This window comes from Gordionus sp. m RMFG-2023, chromosome 3, assembly GCF_954871325.1.
Source record: "Gordionus sp. m RMFG-2023 chromosome 3, tfGorSpeb1-WG-v2, whole genome shotgun sequence".
Lineage (NCBI taxonomy): Eukaryota > Metazoa > Nematomorpha > Gordioida > Chordodea > Parachordodidae > Gordionus > Gordionus sp. m RMFG-2023.
The window spans coordinates 31001748-31028804 of NC_088777.1; the positions used below are offsets into that span (position 1 = coordinate 31001748).

A 27057-nucleotide genomic window follows, 5' to 3' on the forward strand; every position below is an offset into this window, starting at 1 on the left:
TAGAAAAATAAGTAAAAATTAATAATTTTTTAAAATAATGACTAAATATTGATTGGCAACTTTGTCGCATTTCTTAAATCGAAAAATCAACCTGTGTTCCTTCTCTTTTCAACTTCATCGGGAAACGGTTATGATTTTCGAGAAGCCATTCCTTTAAGTAATCTTGATTTACTACTTATAAATGATGAGCTACGTCATGCCATCGGATTCAGACTTAATTGCGATATGGTTATACCATACACCTGGTCATTTTGTCAGACTTTTGACTTAAAAGGTCGTCATTCCCTGCATTAAAAAGATGTAAGGGTAGATTTCCTAGAGATACAAAATGTAATGATACTATATTCCATAAAATCTTCTGGAATTCCTTCAACTTTTGAGCCGACTGGACTTTGTAACGCTAATGGAAAGCTTCCTGATGGTTTATCTAAGATTTCATGACTTAAACCAAGATGCTATTGTTGACGCAAAACATAAATCTACCAAATATCCTTCCGTTTTACCTTCCAAGCATTTATTCATACCAATAATTGCTACAATGCTAATTCTTTTAACATTCACTCCCGAGCCTTTTTCAAGAATCTAAGATATCGCAACATCGAAGAACAAAAATACAAACGAAGGCTTTTATCTTGGCAAGGAATAACAATTAATATAATTCGATCTATCTCTACATCAGTTTCATATTCTTCGTTGATAGATAAGAATAACTATGTAAACTCATTTATTTATATGATTTTTACTATTATTTATTGAATTAAAAATATAGTAAAAAAATAAATAATTTTAATAAATATTGAATTATGAAATATTAAATTTTGAAAAAATCTTTTAAAAATATATAATATTTAAAATTTAGAAAAAAAATCATTTTTATAATAAAAAGTGAAAAAAAAACTATTATTTAAAAAATATAACGTAGCCAAAGGCCTGAAGACAATCGTAAATATCTCCAATAATTTTTGGGAGAACCAATTTAATGGTGCCCTTCCTTCTAGCAAAATCTTAGCTACGCCTATGTGTACTGTGAATTTGGAATATCAAAATTTATTGTTTGATTATTGCAGGGTTCTAGTACCATTTTTATCGAAATAAAGTTAGGGTCATTTACTCTTAGAGATCCCCTCCTACCCTTTTCATTCAAAAAACTTTCAAAAGATAATTTTAAATGCTTTTATTATTATTATAAAAAGTTAATATTGTAAAGTATCTAGTTACCAATTTAAAAAATAAATAATTTTACATCTTTTAGAAACAACTAATTATAGTTATATTTGAAAGTAGCTAGTTACATTGTACGTTACATTTAACTCATCATTTTCGGTATATCTTTTTTTTTAATATACAAAATATTTTTGAGATTTTAAAACTATTCGCTTCCACAGTTCTCATGGATTTAATCTAAATATTTTAAAAAATTTAACTTTTTATTCCTTTTTAATATATAATTTATTGAATGTCTTTTCCTAATTTTTTTTATTATTATAATATGATTAGGAAAATAAACATAAATATCATTTAAATAAAGAAATAATTGTACCGAAAAAAATATACCCAACATTTATTCTACAGAAAACAGCAAAGCTTGATGTGAGTGAGACATTATATTCGATAAAAAGTAATTATAAATTTGGGAAACATCATTCAAATATAATAATTTTCGGTTATCCAATTGATCTTAAAAAAAATTAAATTTACTTAAAATATATGCAATTATTCATATTTTAATTTAATATGTAACTAGTTACTTATTTGTTATATTCTCAAAAATATAGTTGTATTTTCAACCAGTTACTTTACAACATTAGTTTCTATGTAATCAAATATATAGTTATGCAATCAATTATATATTTCTTATAATATAAGACATATTTTAAAATTTATCTCCTGTGAAATTTATAGAAGAGGAGTTAAAAGCTATAATACTAAAGCGACCATATTATTTATCAATATGTTACTTGAAATAGGGAATATATTTATTTCTAGGTTTTATAAAATTACAACATATATACTATAAATATATTTATATATAAGTGGCAAACCTTAAATTGAAGCAGGGACACTACAAAAACTAGTAGGATATGGTGACCATAAACTAAAATCAAATCCCAAAGTCTCAGCAAAACATTAAAATTGGGAATGCATTCGGCCAAATATATAGAAAACCACTGGTATAGAACTTTTGAAAGATCTAAAAACATAAGATTTTTTGAAAATGAATTATATATTTTAAATTGAATTATATTAAATTAATTATAGATTAAAAATTAGGACTATTAAAAATAGAATTTCATCTAATAGTAGTGTATAGTTATGTTGCGAATTATTGAAAATTGTAGTATTAAAGATAATCATTTTTAAACATATTCCAATTGAGTAACATTGTTTTAGGACCTAATAAATTTTTTTTTAAATACCCGGGTCGAGTCGAATTTTAAAATCACGACTATTATATTTGTATATAAAAATTGTTGTATAACATTGATTTACTTCTCGTATTTCTTATCTTATTTTCATTTCAAAACTATTTTATTCGTTAGAAGATACTTAATAAGTTTATAAAATAAAAATTAAATATTTTACAAATTTTTCACATAATTATAATTATTTTTAATTCAAATTATAAATTTTATACCTACACCTAGTAATTTTATTAAAATAATCTTCATTTATTTTTTATATTGGGTCAGGTCGTAAATATTTTTTACAAATTACACTAATATATTTTTTAATCTTTAACATTTTTATTTTAAAATTCAATATTAGAAAATTACAATAAGATAAATTTTTGATTATGAATATTGAAAAATATACATATCTAAAAATTATACCTTATCTATAAAAAATAAAACTATTTAAAATAATGAGGCTTAATGACTCTTGGCAAATTTCAATTCTCGCATATAGAAACCCCCTTTTGAATTAACTATGATTAATGTATGCTTTCCCTATTGTTTTGAATAATTTTAGGGAGAGTTCCTCCACAGGTGTCCTACTGTAACTAACAATCGATTATTTAGGTGGCTAGATTTATTGGTCTTTACTTTTTCTGCTCTCATGAGAGTTAACAGAAAAGGATCTCGTACAAGGATCTTACACAAGTATAATCACTAAGCGTGGGGTATACTCCAGGGAACAAGGATCACTCCATTGTGTCTGGTTTGATTGTCAATGAGTCAAGAGAGTTTCAGCGTGGAAGGAATATTTGTGTATTTCAACGTTCTATTAATGAAAGAATTGATGGCATTAGTTCCTGGGTAATCTGCCTTTTAAAAGGCGACAATGTAAAGTAATAGCCAAGGCTATCGATATTGGTGTCAGAGAGCGCATGATGTTAGTGTTACAATTTTGCAGTCAAATCGAAGGCTGATAGCACTTCTAAGTTCTTCGTTAGTAGGTAAGAAGCCTGATTTAGAGCTAGATATTGTTTCTAGCTATTCATAACCTGGGTAGCATATGGTTGAGGCTGGAATTATTAGATCTGCCAAGAGTCGTATAGTTTTCATTCTGTGTAATTTGGGTGTTTGGTTTAAATAATAAAGCGCGATGGAGATTTCCTTTGAACAGGATCCGATTATAAGTATTCAACGGAATGCTGTCCAGTCTCTTTGTCTTGCCTAATTTGCATATTATCTGAATGGAGCGTTTTTGCTCCAGATGTCTATAAACTTTGGCGTAAGAGCAGCTTGCATCCAAGCGAGAGGTGGGAGTTTAATATTTAAAAGAGACTCAATGTATCTTAAAAGATATATATGTACTAATAGTAATAATAACAATAAGTATAATACTATATTTACATTAAAATAATGCAATTGTTTATTTAAATATTAAGAGTACAAGGAAACTGTTACCAAAGTCAAAGGCGTCGCTAGATTTTAAAGCAGAAGCAGGGGAGGAGGGGCTCACTTAGAAAAATTTTTCAAAATTTATCCAATTATTAAAAATATTTTATATCAAAAAATACAAATTTTACAAATATTTATATATTAATAAATAACAATTATGAAAGTTTTTTTGGGGTATTCTTTTAAATTTATTGTAATAATTGGTTACATTTAATTTAATTGCAACTCCATAACTTGTAATATATTTTATAAATATTTATTTTTTAATCTATATGAAAATATACTGCTGAGGTTGGAATCCAGTTATTTTGTGTAGTTAAAATATATTCATTATTGGAAGTATTGCTGATATTTTTTAGTTTATCTTTTTTAACACTTTCGAAATATGCATCCTTTATCTACGATACAAATATTTGTATATTTATTAAGATAAATTTCAAAAAGATACCGATACTTTTTTTATTTATATTAGTTTATTATTATAAATATAATTATTAACCTATTTTTTTTTAAACAACAACATTTAAGATAAGTCAATAGGACTTCATGATCAGTGGATTGAAACGTAATTAGTGCCAGATCTTAATGGAAATCCTTGGCGCATATAGTAACCTGTTTGGATCTTCTGTGATTGAGGTTCGAATGAGTCAATAGTGTCGAAAATTATGGGAACAAAAGAAAGGCTATTTAGGTTACATTATTTATTGGTTCAAATATTTTGTGCCCTCAGAATGGAGTTAAATGAAAAGGACTTTACAAAACTGTCCAAGGAATTGTAATACAAACTTGGGGTATATCTTGATTCCAATAGATTCGAATCATATCATAAGGTATAGTTTAGCTGTAAACACTGATGTCAGAAGGTCCAGTCTCTAGTAAGAAAGAGCTTTCAGAGTTCTACTCGAATTGACTGCATAGTCCCTGAGTATTTTGCCTTTTGAATAAGGATAATTAAAAGTTTGTAGAATAGGTGTCCATATGAGTGTTATAAAGCACCTTTGATATTAGAATTTTGCAGCTTAATCAAAAATCAATAGCTATTCAAAGCTCTTAGTTGATATGTAATAGTCCTAGGTTAGAGCGAAGTATTGTTTAATTCATTTATACCTCAGTTGAGGTATATATTTTTAGTCTATTTTTTTAATCGGTTCTGAAAAAAATTATATGGCTATCTCCTGATTTGAGGTAATTTAAATTACTATTTTAATCCCACTTTTTAGTTGTACCGTATTTATGTTGTTTTCATGTGTCAGTATTGTTTTACTTTTAGCTTTCGAAAACTTTATATTTTACCATATTAAATTAACGAAACTTTTTATATATTAAATTATTTAGTTTTTTAAGAATTATAAGAAAAATCCATTAAATTGCAACGTCACATACTATTTTCCTTCTCATGTTATAAATTTTTTGTAGCTACTCTTGCTATAACAAAGTATATTCTAAAAAAAATTTTGGTAATCACAAAACCACAGAGGTCATCAAATTGGCTTAGGCAAATAATTAGTTGTGCTATGTATTGCTAGATTAGTTTGTAAGACAACTATGTAAAAACGAAGCGAAGCAGTACACTGACAAAAAATTAATAGGTATAATTAAATAATCTTAATAGTCATAAAAAAAATTACCCAAATTTTAGAATTTTTTGAAAACAAAGCTTGGTTCTTTTTTTACATGAATTTTAATTTTTTACAAATATAGCTTTTTTAATCACATAGTACCCTCTTCCAAAAACAGAATAACTTTTTTTAGAAACTAGGTGACCTCTTAACCAGGCTAATTAATCGAAAAAAGACACTGTGTTTGAAAAAGAAGACTCTATGACTAAAAAAGCTATATACGTATATTAATTATCGTGTTATTTAATAGAAAAAGAAAGTTTTTTTACATTTTTGCTATTCAAAGTTTTTTTTATAAATAATCTTGGACACTCTTTTCCTTAGAAAGATACCTTCTATTTTTTTTAAAATTAGATTATAAAGTCATTTTAACTGATATCATACATTATTAAAAATCAAAATTCGAATAATTTTGATTTAATAATGGCACTTTGGAAACTATTTTATGAGTTTGGATATTATGATTATAAAATATAAGGTCACCACTCTTGTATTCTTTATACTATTAATAATTACAGGGTTTCCCATCCAAAAAAGGAAAAGTCCCAATCAAAAAAGGAAAAGGTTCAATCAAAAAAGGAAAAGTGTCAAACAAAAAAGGAAAAAGTTCAATCAAAAAAGGAAAAGGTCCGATCAAAAAAGGAAAATTGTCAATCAAAAAAGGAAAAGTCCCAAAGGTTAAGGAAAAAGTCCAATCAAAAAAGGAAAAGTGTCAACAAAAAAGGAAAAGGTTCAATCAAAAAAGGAAAAATGTCAAACAAAAAAGGAAAAGGTCCAATCAAAAAAGGAAAAGTGTCAATCGAAGAAGGAAAATTCCCAAAAGAAAAGGAAAAGGGTCAATCAAAAAAGGAAAATTCCCATTCAAAAAAGGAAAATCGTAATTTTTTTAAAAAAATATATAAACTTTTCAATTTTTCTTAAATTTATTTATTTTTGTTATTCCTTCTTATTTTATTTCTAACTTTTTGCGATTTCTTTATTTTATTTGTATCTTTTCTCACTATATCTTTTCTCAATTTTTTTTCTTCTCATTTTTGTGGTTTGACTGAAAGTCTTCATTCTTGGTCTGGATGGGTATGACTTGGTTTGAGGGTGGGGATCGCAAAAAGTTAGAAATAAAATAAGAAGGAATGACAAAAATACAGGGTTTCCCATCCAAAAAAGGAATAGTCCCAATCAAAAAAGGAAAAGGTTCAATCAAAAAAGGAAAAGTGTCAAACAAAAAAGGAAAAAGTTCAATCAAAAAAGGAAAAGGTCCGATCAAAAAAGGAAAATTGTCAATCAAAAAAGGGAAAGTCCCAATCAAAAAAGGAAAAGTGTCAAACAAAAAAGGAAAAAGTTCAATCAAAAAAGGAAAAGGTCCGATCAAAAAAGGAAAATTGTCAATCAAAAAAGGAAAAGTCCCAAAGGTTAAGGAAAAAGTCCAATCAAAAAAGGAAAAGTGTCAAACAAAATAGGAAAAGGTTCAATCAAAAAAGGAAAAGTGTCAAACAAAAAAGGAAAAGGTCCAATCAAAAAAGGAAAAGTGTCAATCGAAAAAGGAAAATTCCCAAAAGAAAAGGAAAAGGGTCAATCAAAAAAGGAAAATTCCCATTCAAAAAAAGGAAAATCGTAATTTTTTTAACAAAAAATATATAAACTTTTCAATTTTTCTTAAATTTATTGATTTTTGTCATTCTTTCTTATTTTATTTCTAACTTTTTGCGATTTCTTTATTTTATTTGTATCTTTTCTCAATTTTTTTTCTTCTCATTTTTGATAATTCTTTTAAGTATATTTAATTTTCACTAAATTTTTGGCAGACAACTTTTTTATTATAATTTTTTACATATGAAATTATTTAATTACAATTACGATATATATTTAATATAGTACGAAACAAAAATTTATTTTTACACCCCCCCCCCCACCCTCAAACCAAGTCATACCCATCCAGACCAAGAATGAAGACTTTCAGTCAAACCACAAAAATGAGAAGAAAAAAATTGAGAAAAGATATAGTGAGAAAAGATACAAATAAAATAAACAAATCGCAAAAAGTTAGAAATAAAATAAGAAGGAATGACAAAAATAAATAAATTTAAGAAAAATTGAAAAGTTTATATATTTTTTTTAAAAAATAACGATTTTCCTTTTTTGAATGGGAATTTTCCTTTTTTGATTGACTTTTTTCCTTTTCTTTTGGGAATTTTCCTTTTTCGATTGACACTTTTCCTTTTTTGATTGGACCTTTTCCTTTTTTGTTTGACACTTTTCCTTTTTTGATTGAACCTTTTCCTCTTTTGTTTGAGACTTTTCCTTTTTTGATTGAACTTTTTCCTTAACCTTTGGGACTTTTCCTTTTTTGATTGACAATTTTCCTTTTTTGATCGGACCTTTTCCTTTTTTGATTAAACTTTTTCCTTTTTTGTTTGACACTTTTCCTTTTTTGATTGAACCTTTTCCTTTTTTGATTGGGACTTTTCCTTTTTTGATTGAACCTTTTCCTTTTTTGGATGGGAAACCCTGTATCTTTTTAAAATAAACAATTCAATCAACTTCAGCTCTGTAAACAATTATTTTTCACGCAGGGTGACAGTAATAAAGAAGATAAATACATTATCAAGCAAGATGTTACAATCTATCATAATGAAGAAAATATATATTCTAATCTTATTGAAGCAAATCTTATTATTATAAATATTTATTGTTATCAGAGGTATCATTAGTTTTTTTAGAAGCGATTAAAACCTTAGTTTTTTTTAATTATCGGGGGCCCATAAAAATAATTGTAAAAAAGACTTAATTTTTTGTTTATAATTACTAAAATATTTTGACAACTTTAAAATAACCTGAACCTTGTGGATGTTCAAAAATAATAATAAAAATTAAAGGGTGGGGGGGGGGGGTACTCTAGCCCCTCTTTACTGCCTCTCCCTCTAAAGCCAATGAAAATTACTGTCGTGTTAATTGTCATATTTTATCATATTATTATTTTGATATTTGCAAATAAATGAATGAAATTTTCCAATTTTATAATAATTATATTTAGATTTATATAGATATTCATTAAAAAAAAAATTAGTCTGAACAATAATCCGTTCTTTATATTAGTCTTCATAGTTCAGTTTAGTATTCACTTTGTGATTTAGGGTTCGGTGTTTTTGAAAATCGGTTCTAGACCAAATCAGACCGAGCCACTAATTTAAGATGTATGTTTTTCATGGTTTGAAGGGAGTAAAGATTTATGCAAACGCCATCGTTATGCGAACAAAATAGGAGGGAAAGAATGTAAAAGGCGTTCGGAGTATGCTATTTTTTATTTGCATTCCTTTCTTTCCTTTTTTCTAATTATGATTTGGTTATTCATTTTACTAATTAATTTTTTTGCCTGTTATTTCTTTTTTTGCTAATTTTGATTTGATAAGTGGTCTGTGGTGAATATGATTATTGGCTTAGGAAGATGAAGAAGTACCTACCAATATGCCTTGCATTAAACCAGAGCATGGACCATGTTGACAAAAAATTGACTTCCTATAAATCTTAAGATCTGATTTTTATTTATTTTGTTTCCTAATTTTTAACATACGAGGCAATTACTAAATTCGGTAGCTAAATAAATATTTACCACAAAGCAATTCTTTTCCTTCTGACCCCGATCTCCCCTGCATAATTTTTTATATTCTTGATTCACTAAAACCTTATTAAAATTCAACTATTCAAACATGGCATTATTATATAGCAATAAAAGTGAAATAACCTATTGAATGGTGCTTTAATAACATATATAATTCTGGTTCCCAAATCTCTAATGAGCGCAATATAACATCTATATCAGCCTAAAAGTTTAACAATATAATATTATTCGTTTACAATATTATTTTTGTAATTCCATTCTCAAAATAAGTTAAGATTAAAAAAGCTAAATATAGTTTTAAGTTTAAAATAAAACTTTTATAATATTGCTCAATAAAGTAACCTGCATTGTAGGACACGTATATCTCGATTCTTGTGATCGTGACTTTATCCAAATACAATTATTTATACTTTTATCCTTGTTTTTATTTTTAAAATATTTATCATTATGGGAGTAATCCTTAATATATGTATATTCGATTAGCTTCTTCCTCTGTTTTTGAATATCATTGTCCCCATATTTTCGTGTTATTGTTCTCTTATTTCCATATTCATCGATTACTATATCATTTCTATTAAAGTTTATAATCCTATTATTGTTAAAGTTTTCATGTGTCTTTATAAAAACATTTGTTACATCTTCGCTTCCTTCCTCGTAAATATCATTGGGATCCAACAAAATTATTTTTTTAATTTCATCAATATCATTATTTCCTAAATTGACTTCAACCCATTTCTGTTTAATATTCCCCTTTCTTATCAAATCTTCCAAATTACTACACAATCTAGTATTTTTGGATACTTCCCTACCATTAATATTCGTTTCAATTCTATTTCCGAAATCATAAGGGTAATTATTAGCTACATCTATAACATCGGAAACTTCTTCATTATTAAAGCCAAAAGATTTTAAAGTTCCTTTAGTATTAGCATCATTAGAATATATATTATTATATATAACATTTGAAAAACATTGCTGATCTCCATGATCCACTTTTTTATTAAGTGATTTTGATAATTTAAAATAAATATCATCTGCCAAATTCAGGATATCCTTACTCGATAAATTGTCCTCATCGGGTATATTCAAAACATTGCTAATTTTAATCAAGTTACTTGACTTGTCCACTTTAGTAAAACTATTATTCAACATATTAACATTGAATTTTTCATCAATAATTTTAGTGTCATCAAAGGGTTTAGTACCAACTTGTTGGATATTCTCATTCCTATTACTCTCCATTAACTGCTTGACTTCAGTTTCAATATAATCTTCAAAGTAATATTCAAAGTTCTCATCCCAAACCCCTTTTTCATAATATCCAGAATTCGTTATCATCGTTACAATCATTTCACAAGCTTTTTGTTCACGTGTTTTTACGGGGAAGACCGACGAGAACACTATGCCCATATACGCAGATAATTTTGTTATATTTGAATGTGGAAAGAACATTTCTTTGGAATTATTCTCAAATGAATGGAATAGAGAAGTATGAATTATACGAAATAGGGTACAGGGATTGTTGGAAGCGAAAGAGGAAGCTAAAGGTAAGAAACATGTTTGGGTGGCAAGTTTGGTCACTTGCTTTACATTTATAAATAGAGAGAGTGAAGAAGGTTGATTGGAGGGGGTGGGAGTGTGGGGGGGGGGGGAATAAATATAGATATAATTAATTATGATGATCTTGTTTTTTGGAGAGTTTCTTTAGTATTTATATTTAAGTTAGAATAAAATAAAGAATAGAATAATGAAAAACATATTGCAATTTTTAAGGGTTGAATTTGAATTACTCCGCATGTAAAATTTTTATCTAAGATATTGAAATTTAGAAATTTATCTATAGACATTAGCTTTACCCAGTCAGATATTTTTAAAACTTAAACGATGATTGTTTAACTTAACCTTCTAGAATTTCTTTCAAGTAGTGATGCAAAATCGCTCCATTTGAGTAAAAACAGCTAACCCAATATTTTAGCCAGAAAAATTTTATCAAAATCTTCAGGCTTGCATAATATTTTCCTGGACAGAATACTAACTTATCCGTTTTTAATAATCGGCTCAAATGGAGTTATTTTTTACCTTTAAGCATACATGCAATATCAATTTTTTTTCATGCGAAATATCAAAGAGCTCTATAACCGTTGCACGTTTATGAATCTATTTAATAAGCAAGACCTAACATTTATTAAGCCATTCCTGTCTGATTTAAATACTCGTCTAATTAGAGGGGTACTATATAGCTTTTTAATAGTATTTATCCATCCTGAAAAAATGCTCCTATACAGAATATCAATAAATATTGGGAGGAAAGATTTATTTTTTTAGTTTAATTTAGTTCAAAAAAATTCAAGTTGTTAGTTTTCAATTTTTTTTAGAAGTAATACAATTCTCGGATTAAAATTTAAAACCAAAAAAAATAAAACAAAAGAAACATGTTTTTTAAACATATAATTACGTAAAAAATAATGAAAAAAATATTAAAAAACGAAAAGAAAAGAAAAGAAAAAGGGGGAAAAGAAAAGAAAAGAAAAAGGGGGAAAAGAAAAGAAAAAGGGGGAAAATACGAAAAATTACAAAGCCACCGAACGATGGAGATTGTTTTTCAATCTAGCTATTATTTTTATATTAAAAAAAAAAACTTTAAAAATTTTATTTTTTAAAACATGCAAAAATATTATAAAATATTTATATAAGATTTGGGTGAAAATGTTCAATAAACAATGGAAATTATTTATTAGGAATTCTTTTATAAATTTCTTAATTTTCATGTTTAAATTATATGCCCTAATATAAATCTCATCAATGCGACAACTTTTTATTGCGGGAGAAATAGGAATTTATGAATGTAAAATAAATATGCTCAAAACACATTCCGTCTTCGAGTGAGCAGACTAAAGGAACGTAATATAGACAGCGTAAAAATGATAAATGCTCGAGAAAAAATGATATTTTACTTCTATCATCAACACAAGCATCCACCGACCTCTAGCATCTCTAAAAATTTCAATACTACCAATTAATTCTTCCTATCCCCGGCTTGAAAATCGAAGGAATCATTTCACTAATTTTACAAATTCGAGGATAAGTGTAATAGTTAAATTATTATTTGAAAAAAAGGTTTTCCCTTATGGCAAGCAATACTATGCTTGTGGCATATCTTCTAGATCCAAAAGAAATTAGAAACAGATTGACCAGAGTTTAGATATTTTCTTAAAGATAAAATTGGATCAGAAGATTTTTCCATTGTTTGGCTAAAATATTACGTTTGATTTTCCTCCAATTAGAGTACTGATGGGTATGCAGCCCCTGCTGGGCGGGTTTTAACATCATAAATATAATGTAGGCCTAGTCCGTGGCCCAAAAAATATTAATTTTATATTTACTTTTTATTTTTGCCAGATTGAATATCACAATTATATAATAAATTTTAAAAAATAAGAAAAGGTTTAAAAAAAATCTGGTGAAAAATATATTCCTTATATCTTATTTTATAAATATTAAATAAAATAAATAACTTTCATTAAATTATCAGTCATTGCTGAATATTTAAATTTAATGCATAACATTAAAAACAAATTCAAACAATTGTAGTTTAATTATATACATACAATATACTATAAACTGATCATTAAGGCAAAAATATGGATCAAGAAGCCATAATAGTTTGCCTATTTATGTTTATGGTGAAAGTGGAGCAAAATTTTTATCAAAAAACTTATGTAGATGATCTCCAATTTTATAAGCATAAATGGAACAAACTAGAGTTCTTCTAGATCAGTGGCGTAGCTAGGAATTTTCCTTAGAGGGGGTCCATACATATAAAAGCTGGGGGGCTTTGCCCCCCAGACCCCCTTTAACGGGCCTTCGGCCCTTTATTTTTTAAATGCATCAATAATATGTTATTATAATTTAGTAGATTATTCTCAATGACTTTATAATAATACTATCCAGAATAATTTCAATAGTAATATAATATCCTTTCGCAAACATCAAAACCAGAAAAATATAATTCATATAAAATCACTTTTAAGTCTTTTGAACGTATAATCTAAAAAAAAATTTTTGCTCTGGGAGGGGTCCAAACCTGAACACCCCCGTAGCTACGCCACTGTTCTAGATAGTTGGCCAGGCCATATGCTAATGGTACAAGAGCGGACAGTGACCCGAAAAATTTAAATGTTATATTTCTTACATATTCTACCTTTTTTTGCCTGGTTGAATTCCAATTATAAAATAAAGAATAAAAAATTAAAGTGCTCATGTTTATTATTTAAAAAGGTATAATACTGGCTGGCTCAAAAATATCGTCGCATTTTGAAATCCTTATTCGTGTTTTATTAAAGAATATATGGAACTTCATTTTTTAAATTTGATTGAGTCGTTTTATAGAAATTGAGATAAAATAAATATTAAATTTGACAAATAATAACTTAAAATAAGGGTTGCTAGACCTTCAGGCGCGTAGCTAGAAAGGGGGGGGGGATTTTTTTATATTGAAATGATTTTTTTAGAGCATTAAAAATTTATTAGAACTAAACATCATATAAAATTTATTAGAATTAGTTATTAAATAAAATTAATTGAAATCAATTATATTTGAATATAATTTAGAACATAAATAATAAAATAATGGAAAATACAAAATATTAAGAGCGAATATAATATGGTTAAAAAATATTATAGCTTATAAATCGGCATGTAAATCACAATAAAATATGAAATTAAACATTTTTAATGATTTAAAAAGTTAATCAAAATATCATTCATAAATGAAAATTCAAGCTTCTTTTGATTGCGCCAATTTTTTAATAATTTGTTCTGTGTTGAAAATTTGCTCTCGAGGAATACAACTAGTCTATTCATTCAAATGTCATACTTTTGATATAGGCTTTTATTCTTCTGTAATGAAGAAATGGTCCTCCCATTTGTGCTTGAACTAATTAGTATCGTTGCCAAAATATATAATAATTTTAATATATATGGAAAACTTATAAGATATATTAAAGTATGCAATGCCTTCACTCTATTTATTGGAGGAATATCTAAAAAATTAAATTTTTCATACCATTTAAATTCTGAAATGAATTGGCCTTAAGTTACATTTATATCCTATAAATTAAAATTTTTCAAAATCAAGATTTGATATGTCCTCGGATCAGAGGGAGTTATAAGATATAATATTTGTAAATTAGATAGAGTCATTTGATAATTCACAAATCGTTATTGATTTGAATCAAAATCAAATCCAAAAGTGGAATAAAAACAGTTATTTTTATAGTAATATTTAATTGTGTCCATTGAAACGATTTGTTTGTGTCGGCAAAAGTCTAGGCTTATAAATTTTAAAATCATATAATTTCGCTTCACCTCAACAATCACAAAAATCTCGAAAAATTACTCGTCGATATTATCACTTGGTTTTCTAAGTTGTAATATAATAATACTCACGATTCTCGTAACTTCATACAACTCCATTTTTCTGAATTGTATAAAATTATTATGCAATAAATAGTTTATTAATACATTATAATAAAAAAATCGGCAATCATATTTAATTTAATAATGCAGCATCAAATGAAATATCTGTTTCAGATGATTCTGATATTTCTCCAAGGGCATACAAAATAGACTCTTCTAGATCCAGATGTCGAAGGCTCCATCTTGTCGTGCAGGTATTTTGCAGTTTCTTTTGTCTCAGAAATAATTATGTTCAGCGAATTCTGTCTATTTGGGTATCTGAACATTTCACACACTGTAAAGATTTTGTAATCAATCCTTCAGTAATAGACTTTAAAATTTCGTAAGATAAAATATTAATATATAAGAAATAAATATTTAAATTAATTTTAAATTTTTGCTAACATTTAGAATAGAATATAACTATTTGAAATAGAATACTCTACAATTCACAATTCAAAGCCATTATATATATTTTTCATTAATATTTTCTACAAGAGGAGTTGTCCTCTCCCCGCTGGCTACGCGCCTGTAGATCTTGATTTTGATGCAAACCTCCTGATTTTTTTACTCTTGACACCAAAATACGTTGTCTATTTAATTATGTTTCTCGATATTTTATAAAAAAATTACTCTCAGATTTTTTTATGAATTTTTCAAAAATATAATAATTAAAATTAGTTTAACCCTTTCGGTCGCGGAAGTGCAAATATAAAACTACTTTTCAAGCATTATATCTTCTAAAGAATTTAATAGCTAGAAACGCTTTATGAGTAATATACATGCAAAGGATAATATATTCTTGTATTGCAGTGCAATTATGTAAATGAAATTATAAATCTAGAGATAAGGTGTATAAAATTTGAACCACTTGATGCAGCGTCCATTTTAAAATTTTTTATATTGTACTTTATAAGAATTGAATACCTTCATTAAATAATGTATTGCATCATATTGATGTCATGAGGGGACTTATAGGGCTAACCAAAAACTTACACAGCTATTTATTATTTTAATTCAGTCATACATATAAAAAAGCATCTTTGTTTATTTTACTATCTATTATTTTAGGAAAGAGAACAAAGAAAAAACTTTAAAAAATTGATATTATTCAAAATTTACCTTATATATTCAACAGACATTATTCGAAATATTCGAAACTATTCATATTAAAACTTATTCATAAATATTTAAAATTATTAAGTAAACTTTTTATAATTTTCATGCACAAGATATCTTCCAAAATGAAATGACAATTTTTTTAAAAAAAAATATTCAAAGATTCATTTCAAAAAATACCTTGATTTTTTTATTTTTATATTTTTAATGAATAAATAAAATAATGTTTTTATTATTCGTATGAATAACAATATTTATCCAATTCGAAAATACAAATAATGCAAATATTCGATTCGTATTTTTGTAATAAAAAATATACAAAATTTTAAAAAATGCTCCATCTTGAGGTTATTTTTTATTACTTTATTTTCTTATTATATATTATTATTATAAAAATTGTTTAATTCATATAATAATTTTTTACATTCATTTTCTTATTATATATTATTATTATAAATTTTTTTAAATTATATAATAATTTTTTACATTCATTTATATATGAATTTTAAAAATAGTTAATTATTTTTATATTATATCTTTTTGAAAAATTTTATATCTTGCTATTTATATTCCATTTAAATAAAATATAAAGAAAATGAAGCCTTAATATCATTTTAAACAAGATTTATTAGTATAAAGGTTGTCCTTTTACAAATGGCGATTATTTTATAGACTTCTTTATTTACTCATTGAGTAGTCTATATTAATATAAGTCTATGGATAAATAATTACTTCTTCTGAATGATCTTATGTGAATAAGTATTCTATAATTTTTAAAATTCATTCAATATAAAAAAAATGATACTTTAAAAGGATAGCAATTCTGCATTTTTAAAAAATATTATTAAAAAAATTTACAATTTTATTTAACTTGATAATTCTTAATCAGTTAAGTAAAATTTTCATCTAGTTGGATATTTCATTTCGTTTTTAATTTTACCCAATTAATTTAAATTATATATAAATTACAGAAATTTATTGAAAAGAATTTAAATCGTAACATCTAAATATCTGGAATTCCACTTATTCATGGATTAGAGAAGATAAAGAAAATAATTCAAATGCAATTCGTATAATATGCAATATAAAATTAAATATCCATGGAAGAGTCCGAATGTAAAAACAACATTCAACAAGGTAAAAATAAAAAAATAAGGTATCATTAAATAATATCCAGCCATACTTTAAAAACAATAATTTATAATATGATAATACTGCAATAGCCGAAACGATATTATCTGTCACATGATATTTGCTTAGTTATTTATCTATAGATTGCACTATAAACTAATTGCCTATTCTCTTTCCTGATTCAAACAGCTAAAATGTGGAAGAACAAAGGCATCAAAAATAGGAATATTAGGTCCTGAAATAATGTTAAACGGCTCATTTTGAGCCGATTTATATAAACGGCTAACTCAATTAATCATCCAGAAAAATATTGATTAAGCCTGACTAATTTGCTCATAGAAGGAATAAAGGTTTAGATATATATTCACGAAATCTCGAGGCTTGGGCAATATTTTTGTGGCTAAAATATTGAGTTGCCGTTTAACAACTCTACCTGAAACGAAGAAATCTAAAGTTGTTAATCGGCTTGATTTCGGCAATTTTAAATTGAAATTTTAGTCGAAATAATATTATATAAGCCTCGAGATTTCGCTAATAGATGTCCAAACCTTTTAAATCTCCAGGCTTGTATAATTTTTTTTGGCTAAAATCTTGGATTAACCGTTTTTAAAAATCGGGCCGTTTAACAACACTAAAACATTTTAGAACATTTGAAGAAGAGTCACCATTTTCTTTATAAACGAATGCATCTAATAAGGAAAATACGAAAAATTCCCAATAATTCTGTGCAATTTAAATAAAAAAGTGATGTTTCAAGTAAAATTCTAAAATATTTCGTTGGACTCGTAGAAATCCTTGTAGCCTTTCACTTTCAAATGTAATAACGTTTTGTGCTGATAGTGGGATAAATTTTGGTATAAAGCAAAGTTTAATGACTGTATCATTAATTTCAAATATATACATTTCTCCAAATTTATAATGCAGAAAGGGGCAGACTTTATTATCTATAGATATGGAGGAATATAGTTATTATTAAATGTTACGCCGAATTCAGGATCCACAAATAGGGTAACCGTTTTAGGAAAAATACGAATTCAACACGAAGACTAACATTAATATCGGCTCTAGAAGGACTTTATAAAAATTATTTATCTATTAAATTCTATTTTTTTTTCTAAAAAATTCCAATTCAATATTAAATATATTTTTTGAAAATGAGTTGGCCGAGGCTTATCTTCTAGATACCATGTTTAAAAAATTATCCGAAAATTCAATTGCGGTGGTGATGCTTTCAATAAAGCATAAATTAGTTACAACATTAAAAGCCGTTATCAATAAGGTTTATGGCCCGGTTGAAAAACAAATTCATGGGAGGATCATGATAAAATAACATCATTTCAAAATGAAGCTAATATATTCATCAAATCATATCATATTTAGAAAAAAAATACGAATTTACAAACAATGAGAAAATTTCGATTTATGACACTTGATAATTTTTAATATTGAAAATATCGAATTGGATGAATTATTTCAGGAATATCTTTAAGTACATTCATCGAACAAAATGATAAAATATCAAATTTAGTTCAGTGAAAATAAATGGATACTTTATTTTTCAGAGAACATTGCCCCAGGTTTAAAAAAATGTGTAATATTATTTTCTCATTACCACATTCATATAAATTCAGAGCGTATATTTATTCTAATGAAAATTTTCTTGTGAACAAATTTTCATCATATCAAAAAAGAATGAGTGATTTGATTCCCTCCATCTGTGTCTCATTTTTATAATGCCACAAATAATCGTACCGAATCAAAAATTCAAAAAGATTATTACAATCTTCTCAACCTTAAATAGTTTTTTCAAAAATGCGTCAGCCATTGTAAATTCTATGAACTTTGAAAAAAAATATAAAACAAAGTTTCTATTTTCATTTAATGCTTTATCTCCTGAACGTAGATACATATTAACAACTTATGCCTTTAAAAAAATATATTGATGAAATTGGTGAGCGGTGGAGATATATGATACAGGATTATTTTAAATGTATCATTAGAAATGTACGTGTAATTATCCATCCACAATGTCCCTGCCATGTAGGCATATAATGGCTCTGCGTGCATCCTATAATTTAGACAAATACTGTCCTGAACTGTGCAGCAAGAGATCGACTAAAGCTTATTCTATCATGTGGCCTATAAAATTTGTCGATGTGCCAATCTGATATCTCCATTAATACTCATACATTAAAAATTATTCCCAAGAATAAATTATCACAATGAGAAAAATATTATAATATTTTTCAAAAACTTACTTCACAAGCTCAATATATTTCCCATCTCCCACAGGATAAATTTAAATTTATAGAAAAACAAATAGACATTACGGTAAACGTAATCAAGATGATGTATTATTCTATGTTATACCATCAGATTTGGCTTCCTCTCGATAAAAGATAGGTATTTTCAAAATATTAAAATCTTTTATATATTTTTATTTATTTTATTTAATGTCCCATCTGATCTTCTCTACGATTTTGCTGCCTCTGCATATGAGATTGGCATTTTTAAAATATTAAAATCGTTTATATATTTCAGACCCTGCTAATGTACCATCTATATATTTTTTTATTTTAAAATATTTTTAATTAAGATAATCAAGTTAATGATTGTGACATCCTGTTATCATAAATTATCTTGTATTTTTTATTCTATATTCAAATAAAAATTTAGTATAGATCTAAAATGATTAATGATAGAGATAAACAAAAAGAGAAAGAATGTAAATCTTATTTGGAATTGATATATTTATTATATATTATTTTCTTTTACTAATTTAGGCAATGAAAATATGGAGATAATGAATATCAAATTGCCAGCCAGGATGAAAAGACAGGTAAGACATAAAAAAAATTGGATTTTACAGTTATAGATTTATCAAGAAAAATTTAGAAAAATAAAATTGTTAAAATTTAGAAAGTACGGATATAAGATTTTGTATTTTATTTTATATAAAATTATTTTCACTACCACAAAATTTGAGGAAGGAATTTATTGATTTCTTAATAAAGGATAAAATATTATTCAAGTTTTTATATTAATTTTTTATTGGCTATATTTTAATATACAAAATCGGATTTTACAAGAGTCCTCAGATAATATACCAGATATTGCTAATAATCTTGGTAGTAAATTATTTTTATAAAATATTTATATATTTTTATCAGAAATGAAACCTAAGGCTTATGTCTCACTCACAGAAATAGGAAAATATGTGTGGATTTTAAACAAAGTATGTAAATTAAACGCATAAAGAAAATTGGAAACAATATATTAGTTTGCAGTGACGATATACCAATTAAAACAACATTCGATATGCGATGCCTAGAAAATAACGTTGTAGTTATCGATATCCTTGAACACCCTTTTTACACCTGGATGCTTGGAAAAAACTTCAAGATTTATATTAAAATATACTAGCAGAACCATGGCTATGCCATGGATGTCATTTATTGTTAAATGATGATTTATCAGTCATGTGCGATATGTATCTTAATCGGTACCATTTTCGCTGTGAAAATATTACAAAAAAACCTCGGAAAAAAATTTAATTTTGTCTTATCTTCTTTAAACCGAAATGTTGAAATTATTTAATGTTTTAAGTTTTTGCTATATTCGAAATAAAAATGGCTGTTAGACATAATTATAATTGATGATTTTACAAATTATTTATAAAATATAGGGTATTCTTAATATAGGAATATTAGTTAATTCTATTTACACCAGAGATAAAGTTATATTTTCTATTTGCACTAGGATGGTACTGATACCATTTTTGGAGGCCGATCCGATCCGATATTCCCAATACTAAATTGATATAGGCCGATTACCGATCCGATATCATGTATAATTTTGTATTCTGTAAAATACATAATAAGTAATAAACAAATATATATGAAATTTGAAAAAAATATTTAAAACAATATTTAACATTAATATATCAAAGATTTCTTTTTAGAAATGCCAAAATTTCCAATTTATCAGAGGTCAACCTGCGGCGATGGTAACTGACAATATCATCAGCTTCACAAAACCTGAGTGAAGAGATTATCGCACACTTTTATAAACAGAATGCCCCAAAAAAAATAACAATATGGCAGAATGTTTATTAATTATTAAAAAAATATTACATTGGATTTAGATTTTATTTATAAAAATAAATGATTTTAGATATAATTTTTTTTTTGTTAGAGACGCCATTTTATATCGGATAGGAAATTACTGGCCGATAACCGATATTTTAAAATGGATGAGATATCGGCCTGATCCGATCTGATAAAAAATATCGGTACATCCCTAATTTGCACCATAGATGAAGTTATGAGTTTATATTTTTCCATTTATCCCCATAAATTCTTGTTGCACCATACACGAAGTTATAAGTTTATATTTTTCTATTTACTAAATTCTATTTGCACCATAGATGAGGTTATAAGAGTTTATATTTTCTATTTAACCCCCATAAATTCTAATTGCACCATAGATGAGGTTAAATGAAGTTTGTATTTTTCTATTTAACCCCATATTCTATTTGCACTATAAATAAAGTTATAATTTTATATTTTGCTATTTACCCCAAAAAATTTTATTTGCACCATAGATAAGGTTATAAGTTTATATTTTTCTATTTGCACCATTAATGGGGGTACATGAAATTTTTCCATTTACCCGATTTTTGGTTGCAAGCAGCCACAGTCAAATTTATTAGGAGTGCTCTTTGACAAAGGAATTCCTCACAAATTAAAAGTGAAGATACAAAGCTCCATAATACAACCAACTATTTTATATAATTCAAAAACATGACAAGCAAAGAATCAGTCAAGAGAAGTTTAATGGCAATGGAGATGAGAATGATGGCAGGGGTATCAAAAAAGGATAAGATAAGAAATACAAATAACTGGGAAGTTAACATGTAATGCCCATTATAACAAAGATATGGTGATCAATCTTAGGTGGTATAGACGTATGATGAGAAGGCCTAACTATATAGAAACAAGGTTAAGAGTTTAGATATGATGGGTAAATGAAAGAGAAGGCAAAAACTCCAATGGATCAACAAAAAAAAAGCCAATGACTAAATATAAATTATATAAAATGAATTGTATGAATAAATAAAATGGAATATTGAAGAAGCTTACCACCCAAAAAGGAAAAATATATAAAATCTGCAAACTCTTTAATTAATTTTTTTTTTAATTTTTATTGTTAAATAAAATCAGCAAATTCTTATATTAAAAATTATATATTATCTAGGGCATTAGAATTATATAAATTTCATTAATACATTTTATCACCCATTAATTTATATATAATCTAGAAATATTTTAAAAAAGTAAACATTTACTAATATGTCATCATTAATATAGCAATATATTTAAATAATAAATTATATAAAATCTATTTACAATATATTAACAAATAGTAGAATAATTAGATATATTTGGTTTACAATTATGCATTTTGACTTTAAACTACATTTAATACAATACACGTGCAAGTTATAAATTCAAAAATATCATATCAATGCTTAACCTAATCATTCATTTATAATAATTTGGCAAAAAATATATTTTTACAAGACAGTTATTACTTTTTTAATGATTTGGCTAAAATAATCATTGTAATCAACTTTCAATGTAGATTTATAGGTGTTAATTTTAGATGTATCAATTAATATACTCCATATCAAAGGTCTTAGTTTAATGGGTATGCCTGATCTAACTATAAGGTATTTCAAATTTTGTAAAGAGTGTTTTGAACAGCTATTATCAATCTGCAAAAAAATATAAATACTGTATTTTTTATTTATCTTCTAGAAGTTTAATAACAAATAACTTCGTTTTTATATAATTATATAATCGTTGAATGTAATGTTAAATACTTTTATTAAATCAAACTCTTTTGAAAGGTCTAAGATGGGAGATAGACCATAGAATTTTATCCAGTTATTTTGAGAGGCTTTTTCTTCCAACAATAAAGTTTTAATATCTTTATCATCTATTAAAAAAAATTATAAAATCTTTCATATGATATTACTCATATTTGCAAAAATAGTTTGGTAGATATATTGGTCATTAATATTTTTTTCAGTATCCATAATAATAGAAGATAATATCATATCATATCAAGCTCGTTGGTCATAGACCTGCCCAAAGTGAATGAACGTGATACATGGAGGGCCGCCCTCCATATAATTATGCCGATTCTCAATGATACCAACAAACCTTGTAACTCAGTAGTTTAATCATAAAAGAGTGGAACTACACTTTATCCGATTATAGTATTTGTAGAGTTATGAGTAATATAAGAGTGAAGATAAGAAGAAAAAGAAGAAAAGAAGGCTATTTCTTCCAAATATAAAATAGTTATTATTTTATAAGTTCCTTCAACAGCATTTATTATATAGAAGCTGAATAACATTTCTTAAAATACTAGGAGCTAAATAATATTGGAGAGCTTTCTTAATATAACTTAAAATATCATATTAAATACTGACTAATTATTTATAAATTGAATATTATCTACCTATAACATAAACGGTCTATATAATAAAATATCTTTCTTACCAAATTACTCTCTAATGAAGAATTGAACCTGATTTCCCTGCAGGAAACTCATATGAGAAACGACATGAAAGCTGTTGTTAGAGATTTTACATTGCTAAATTTAAAACGACTATGAACAATTAGTCGGGTACTGCCTTTCTGATCAAGAATAATATCTACCAATTATTTAGGAAGTACCTATGTCAGAAAGAATGGCTGCCCTATATATTAACAGCCTTTAAACCAGCAATTCTTTTAAATATATATGCACCCCCAATTCTAAAAGAGAAACTGCTTTTCTTTGATGAGCTAGAAAATATTATTGATGCATTACCCAAAAGGTACAATCTGATTATTTTCGGAGATTTTATTGCTAAAATTGGTAAAGACGTATCTTACAAGAAAAATATTATCGGTAACGCTACTATGTCATGCCCTAACCAGAGTTGTTAAAAGATCGAATCAATCGACGATCCTGGATTCGATCGCAAATTTGTCAATTTTACGAGATTTATGATTCTGACTTATTGAGGATCGAGATCATTTTGTTTAAAATTCGATCCCGATCTTTTCAAAAATTAATTTTTTACTTAAAAAGCAATAAATAAAATAAAGATTTTGAAAATTAAATTAAAATATTATTTTTAAAAAAAATATCTATCTTCATATTTTATCAACTTCCATTATAAACTTCCATTTCACCATTTATTATATATTTATTCATTTCCTAAATTTTACGAGATTTAGAGCTCTTACAAGTTATTTAATATAAATTTATAATAATATATTAATATTTATTTTAATAGGTAAATGTAAATGTCCATTATAGATTTAGAAGATTCTATTGCTTCTACTATTGATGTAACAGCAGATATAAGTGAGAATGAGAATCTTTTAACATTTTTGAAATTACGTAAGTATTTTACTTTATGTGAAATGGATGAAAGCAACTTTTATAATATGATCAGCACCAAATGCCGTCTCTGTAAGAAGATAATATTATCTTCCAATATCATCCTCGAACTTAAAGAGACATTTACAAGTAATTCTTTTAAATTTTTTTTATTTGATAATCTTAATGTCAACATGTTTAAATTTAATTTATTACATTCCTGAGTTGAGCAGGTCCTACAGAAATAGAATCTAGATACAGATTCTTTATATAAAAAATCAATTATTAGATACAGTATAATTAATAAAATATTTGATGAAGAGTTCATCTTGGTTTTGTTATTTATATATAATAATTAGGCATTTCTTTTTTAATATTACTATTATATTAGTTTAATTTTCAAAAGAAGAGTATTTATAATAAATGGAAGTGTAATAACTAATAATTAAGCCTTTATAATGTATTTTGACTTTCTTTAATATAATTAAAACATCCAGTTCAATGTAATTTGTATTGAACTTAGCAATGTTTCACCAAAAGAAAAATAAATATCTATTCTATTATTTCTTTATTATATGTTAAATCTAATCAATTAGTATTATAGTTTCAGTTTGAGCTTGATCATATAATCCTCTTGAAAACATTTTTAGGGCTTTTTTTAATAATATATTTTGAATTGAAAGTATTTTTTGTATCATTTGACTCAATCCATAAGTTCTTAAATGCCAAAAAGCCTCATTATATTCATAATAGGAAAATACTTTCTCAAAATCTTTGGCCCATATCATCTTGGGCAACTTTTAATAATGATAGACAATATTGTAAACTTAAATTTTTAAGATAACCTACCCCCTTTTAACCACTAATAAAACATACTTTAATATGTTTAACAAAATTTGTTGAACCCTTAATCCATAGTTCATAAATGCCAAAAAGGCTAATTATATTCATATATAGGAAAATATTTTATCAAAATCTTTAGCCCATATCATCTTGGGCAACTTTTAATAATGATAGATAAAGACAATATTGTAAACTTAAAATTTAAAATAACCTATATGAACCTTTTTTAACCATATATAAATTAAATAATATAATTTAATATGTTTAACAAAATTTGTGTTGAACCCTTTATCATTTTTTTGTTTATATAGGTTTTATATTTAGCCTGTACATTGTTTTTTTTAACTTTAAATTTCCATATAAAATTTTAAAAATGAAATTTGATTCAGGAGAAGTTATTTTCATCCAACTTTGATACATATTATTTTTTTCTTTTATAAAGAAAAAGCACAGTGAATTTAAAAATGAGATTACCAAACACCTCAACGAATTCTCTACATATCACTGCAAAACTAAAGGGGTTCTGGTTGCACATCCAGACAATCTAAATTAAATTTTAACAATCTAAACATTCCAGCTGTATCGCAAAAAACAGCAGACAAGGTTATCATGGATTTTATTATTGACACCTTCCAACCACTGTCTCTGGTTGATGATCCTTCATTTGAAAAAATGATTAAAACTTTTTCTCCTGCGACAAAAATTATTTGTCGCCAAACACTGGGCAACAGGATATCTACTTCCTTCTCTTATATGACGACAAATCTTATAAGAGATTTGTCTGCACCACTGCTGATTGTTGGAGTGGCCATCAAAGGTATATTATATTTATATGAATTTTATAATGTTTATTTTATTAGGGCTGTTATTGGACTTACTGCACATTGTATGGAACCGTTAACCCTCAAGAGAAGATCAGCCGCTTTGGCACTGAGGAGGATAATTGGGTGGCAAACATATGATGTTTTGGCCAACGAAATCATGGGTGTCCACAAGTTCTATAAAATTCATAATAAGGTGGTAAAGATGGTGACTGACAATGGAACTAACTTTGTCAAGGCATTTAAGTAATATTTATATTTAGCAAAAAATATTTAAATAAATTTATTTTTTCTAGAGTTTTTGTAGAAAATGAAGAAGATAGTAGTGAGGATATGGAATTGATAAATTTGGATGACATATTATCCGTTGATGACCCAATTATTCCTACTATCAGTCTACCAAAACATCAACGTTGTTGTTGCCATAATCTTAACCTTATTGCAACAACAGATGCTGAGATGGCAGATAGTGATCTCAATTATAAATGAATATCTAGATCCACTTTTGCAAAATGTTTTGCTTTAGTTAATAAACAAAATATGTCGTCAAAAATGGCGGATATTTTATTGGAGAAATTGGGAAGATATTTAATAGCTCCCAACAAGACAAGATGGAATTCTTATTATCAATCCGTGAAATTAATAGATAAGATGCTTTCTGAAAAGTTTTCAGAAGTAGAACAAGTATGTGATCAAATGGATTTGCAATGTTTAGGCAAGAGAAATGTTTTTTGTTAAAGAGTAAGCAACAGTAATACAATGATATTCTCTAAATAAATTTAAATTTTATAGGTTATGGAACCTTTGGCGATCTCGTTAAAAATTTTGGAACGGGAGGATAATATGGAGCAGAGATATCTAACTCAATTTAGCTGCCTGAGGTATTGTAAGCCCCTTGTAGATAGTGTTCTTAGAGGTATTGATAAAAGGTAATATTTTTTTATGCAATTATTTTATATTATCAGATATCTGCAAAATATATTAAAAAATAAAGATCTGGCAAATTTAGTAAAATATTTTTAACAGGCCAGTTCTACTAAACCTTTGATATCTAATAAAATATTAATGGGCCTTTGAAGACATTAAAAATTTATTAGATTATTTGAATTTTAAGCTAATATTTTGATTATTATTCTTTGTAAATTGTAAATAAATTACAATGTTAA

The 27057-nt window shown here is 26.2% G+C and overlaps 1 protein-coding gene across 1 annotated transcript; it reads right to left on the reverse strand.

Moving 5' to 3' along the window:
* Positions 1 to 435: 435 nt before the first annotated feature.
* LOC135926885 (uncharacterized) lies at positions 436 to 23083 on the reverse strand. The gene is made up of 7 exons (XM_065462819.1): positions 22827 to 23083; positions 22672 to 22787; positions 22381 to 22563; positions 9423 to 10664; positions 9204 to 9282; positions 2043 to 2191; positions 436 to 582 (listed from the first exon to the last, which is right to left on the reverse strand). Exons 1-7 carry the CDS (start codon positions 22906 to 22908, stop codon positions 436 to 438), a joined length of 1998 nt encoding a protein of 665 aa, XP_065318891.1. The 5' UTR covers positions 22909 to 23083.
* Between the last annotated feature and the right edge of the window lie 3974 nt (positions 23084 to 27057).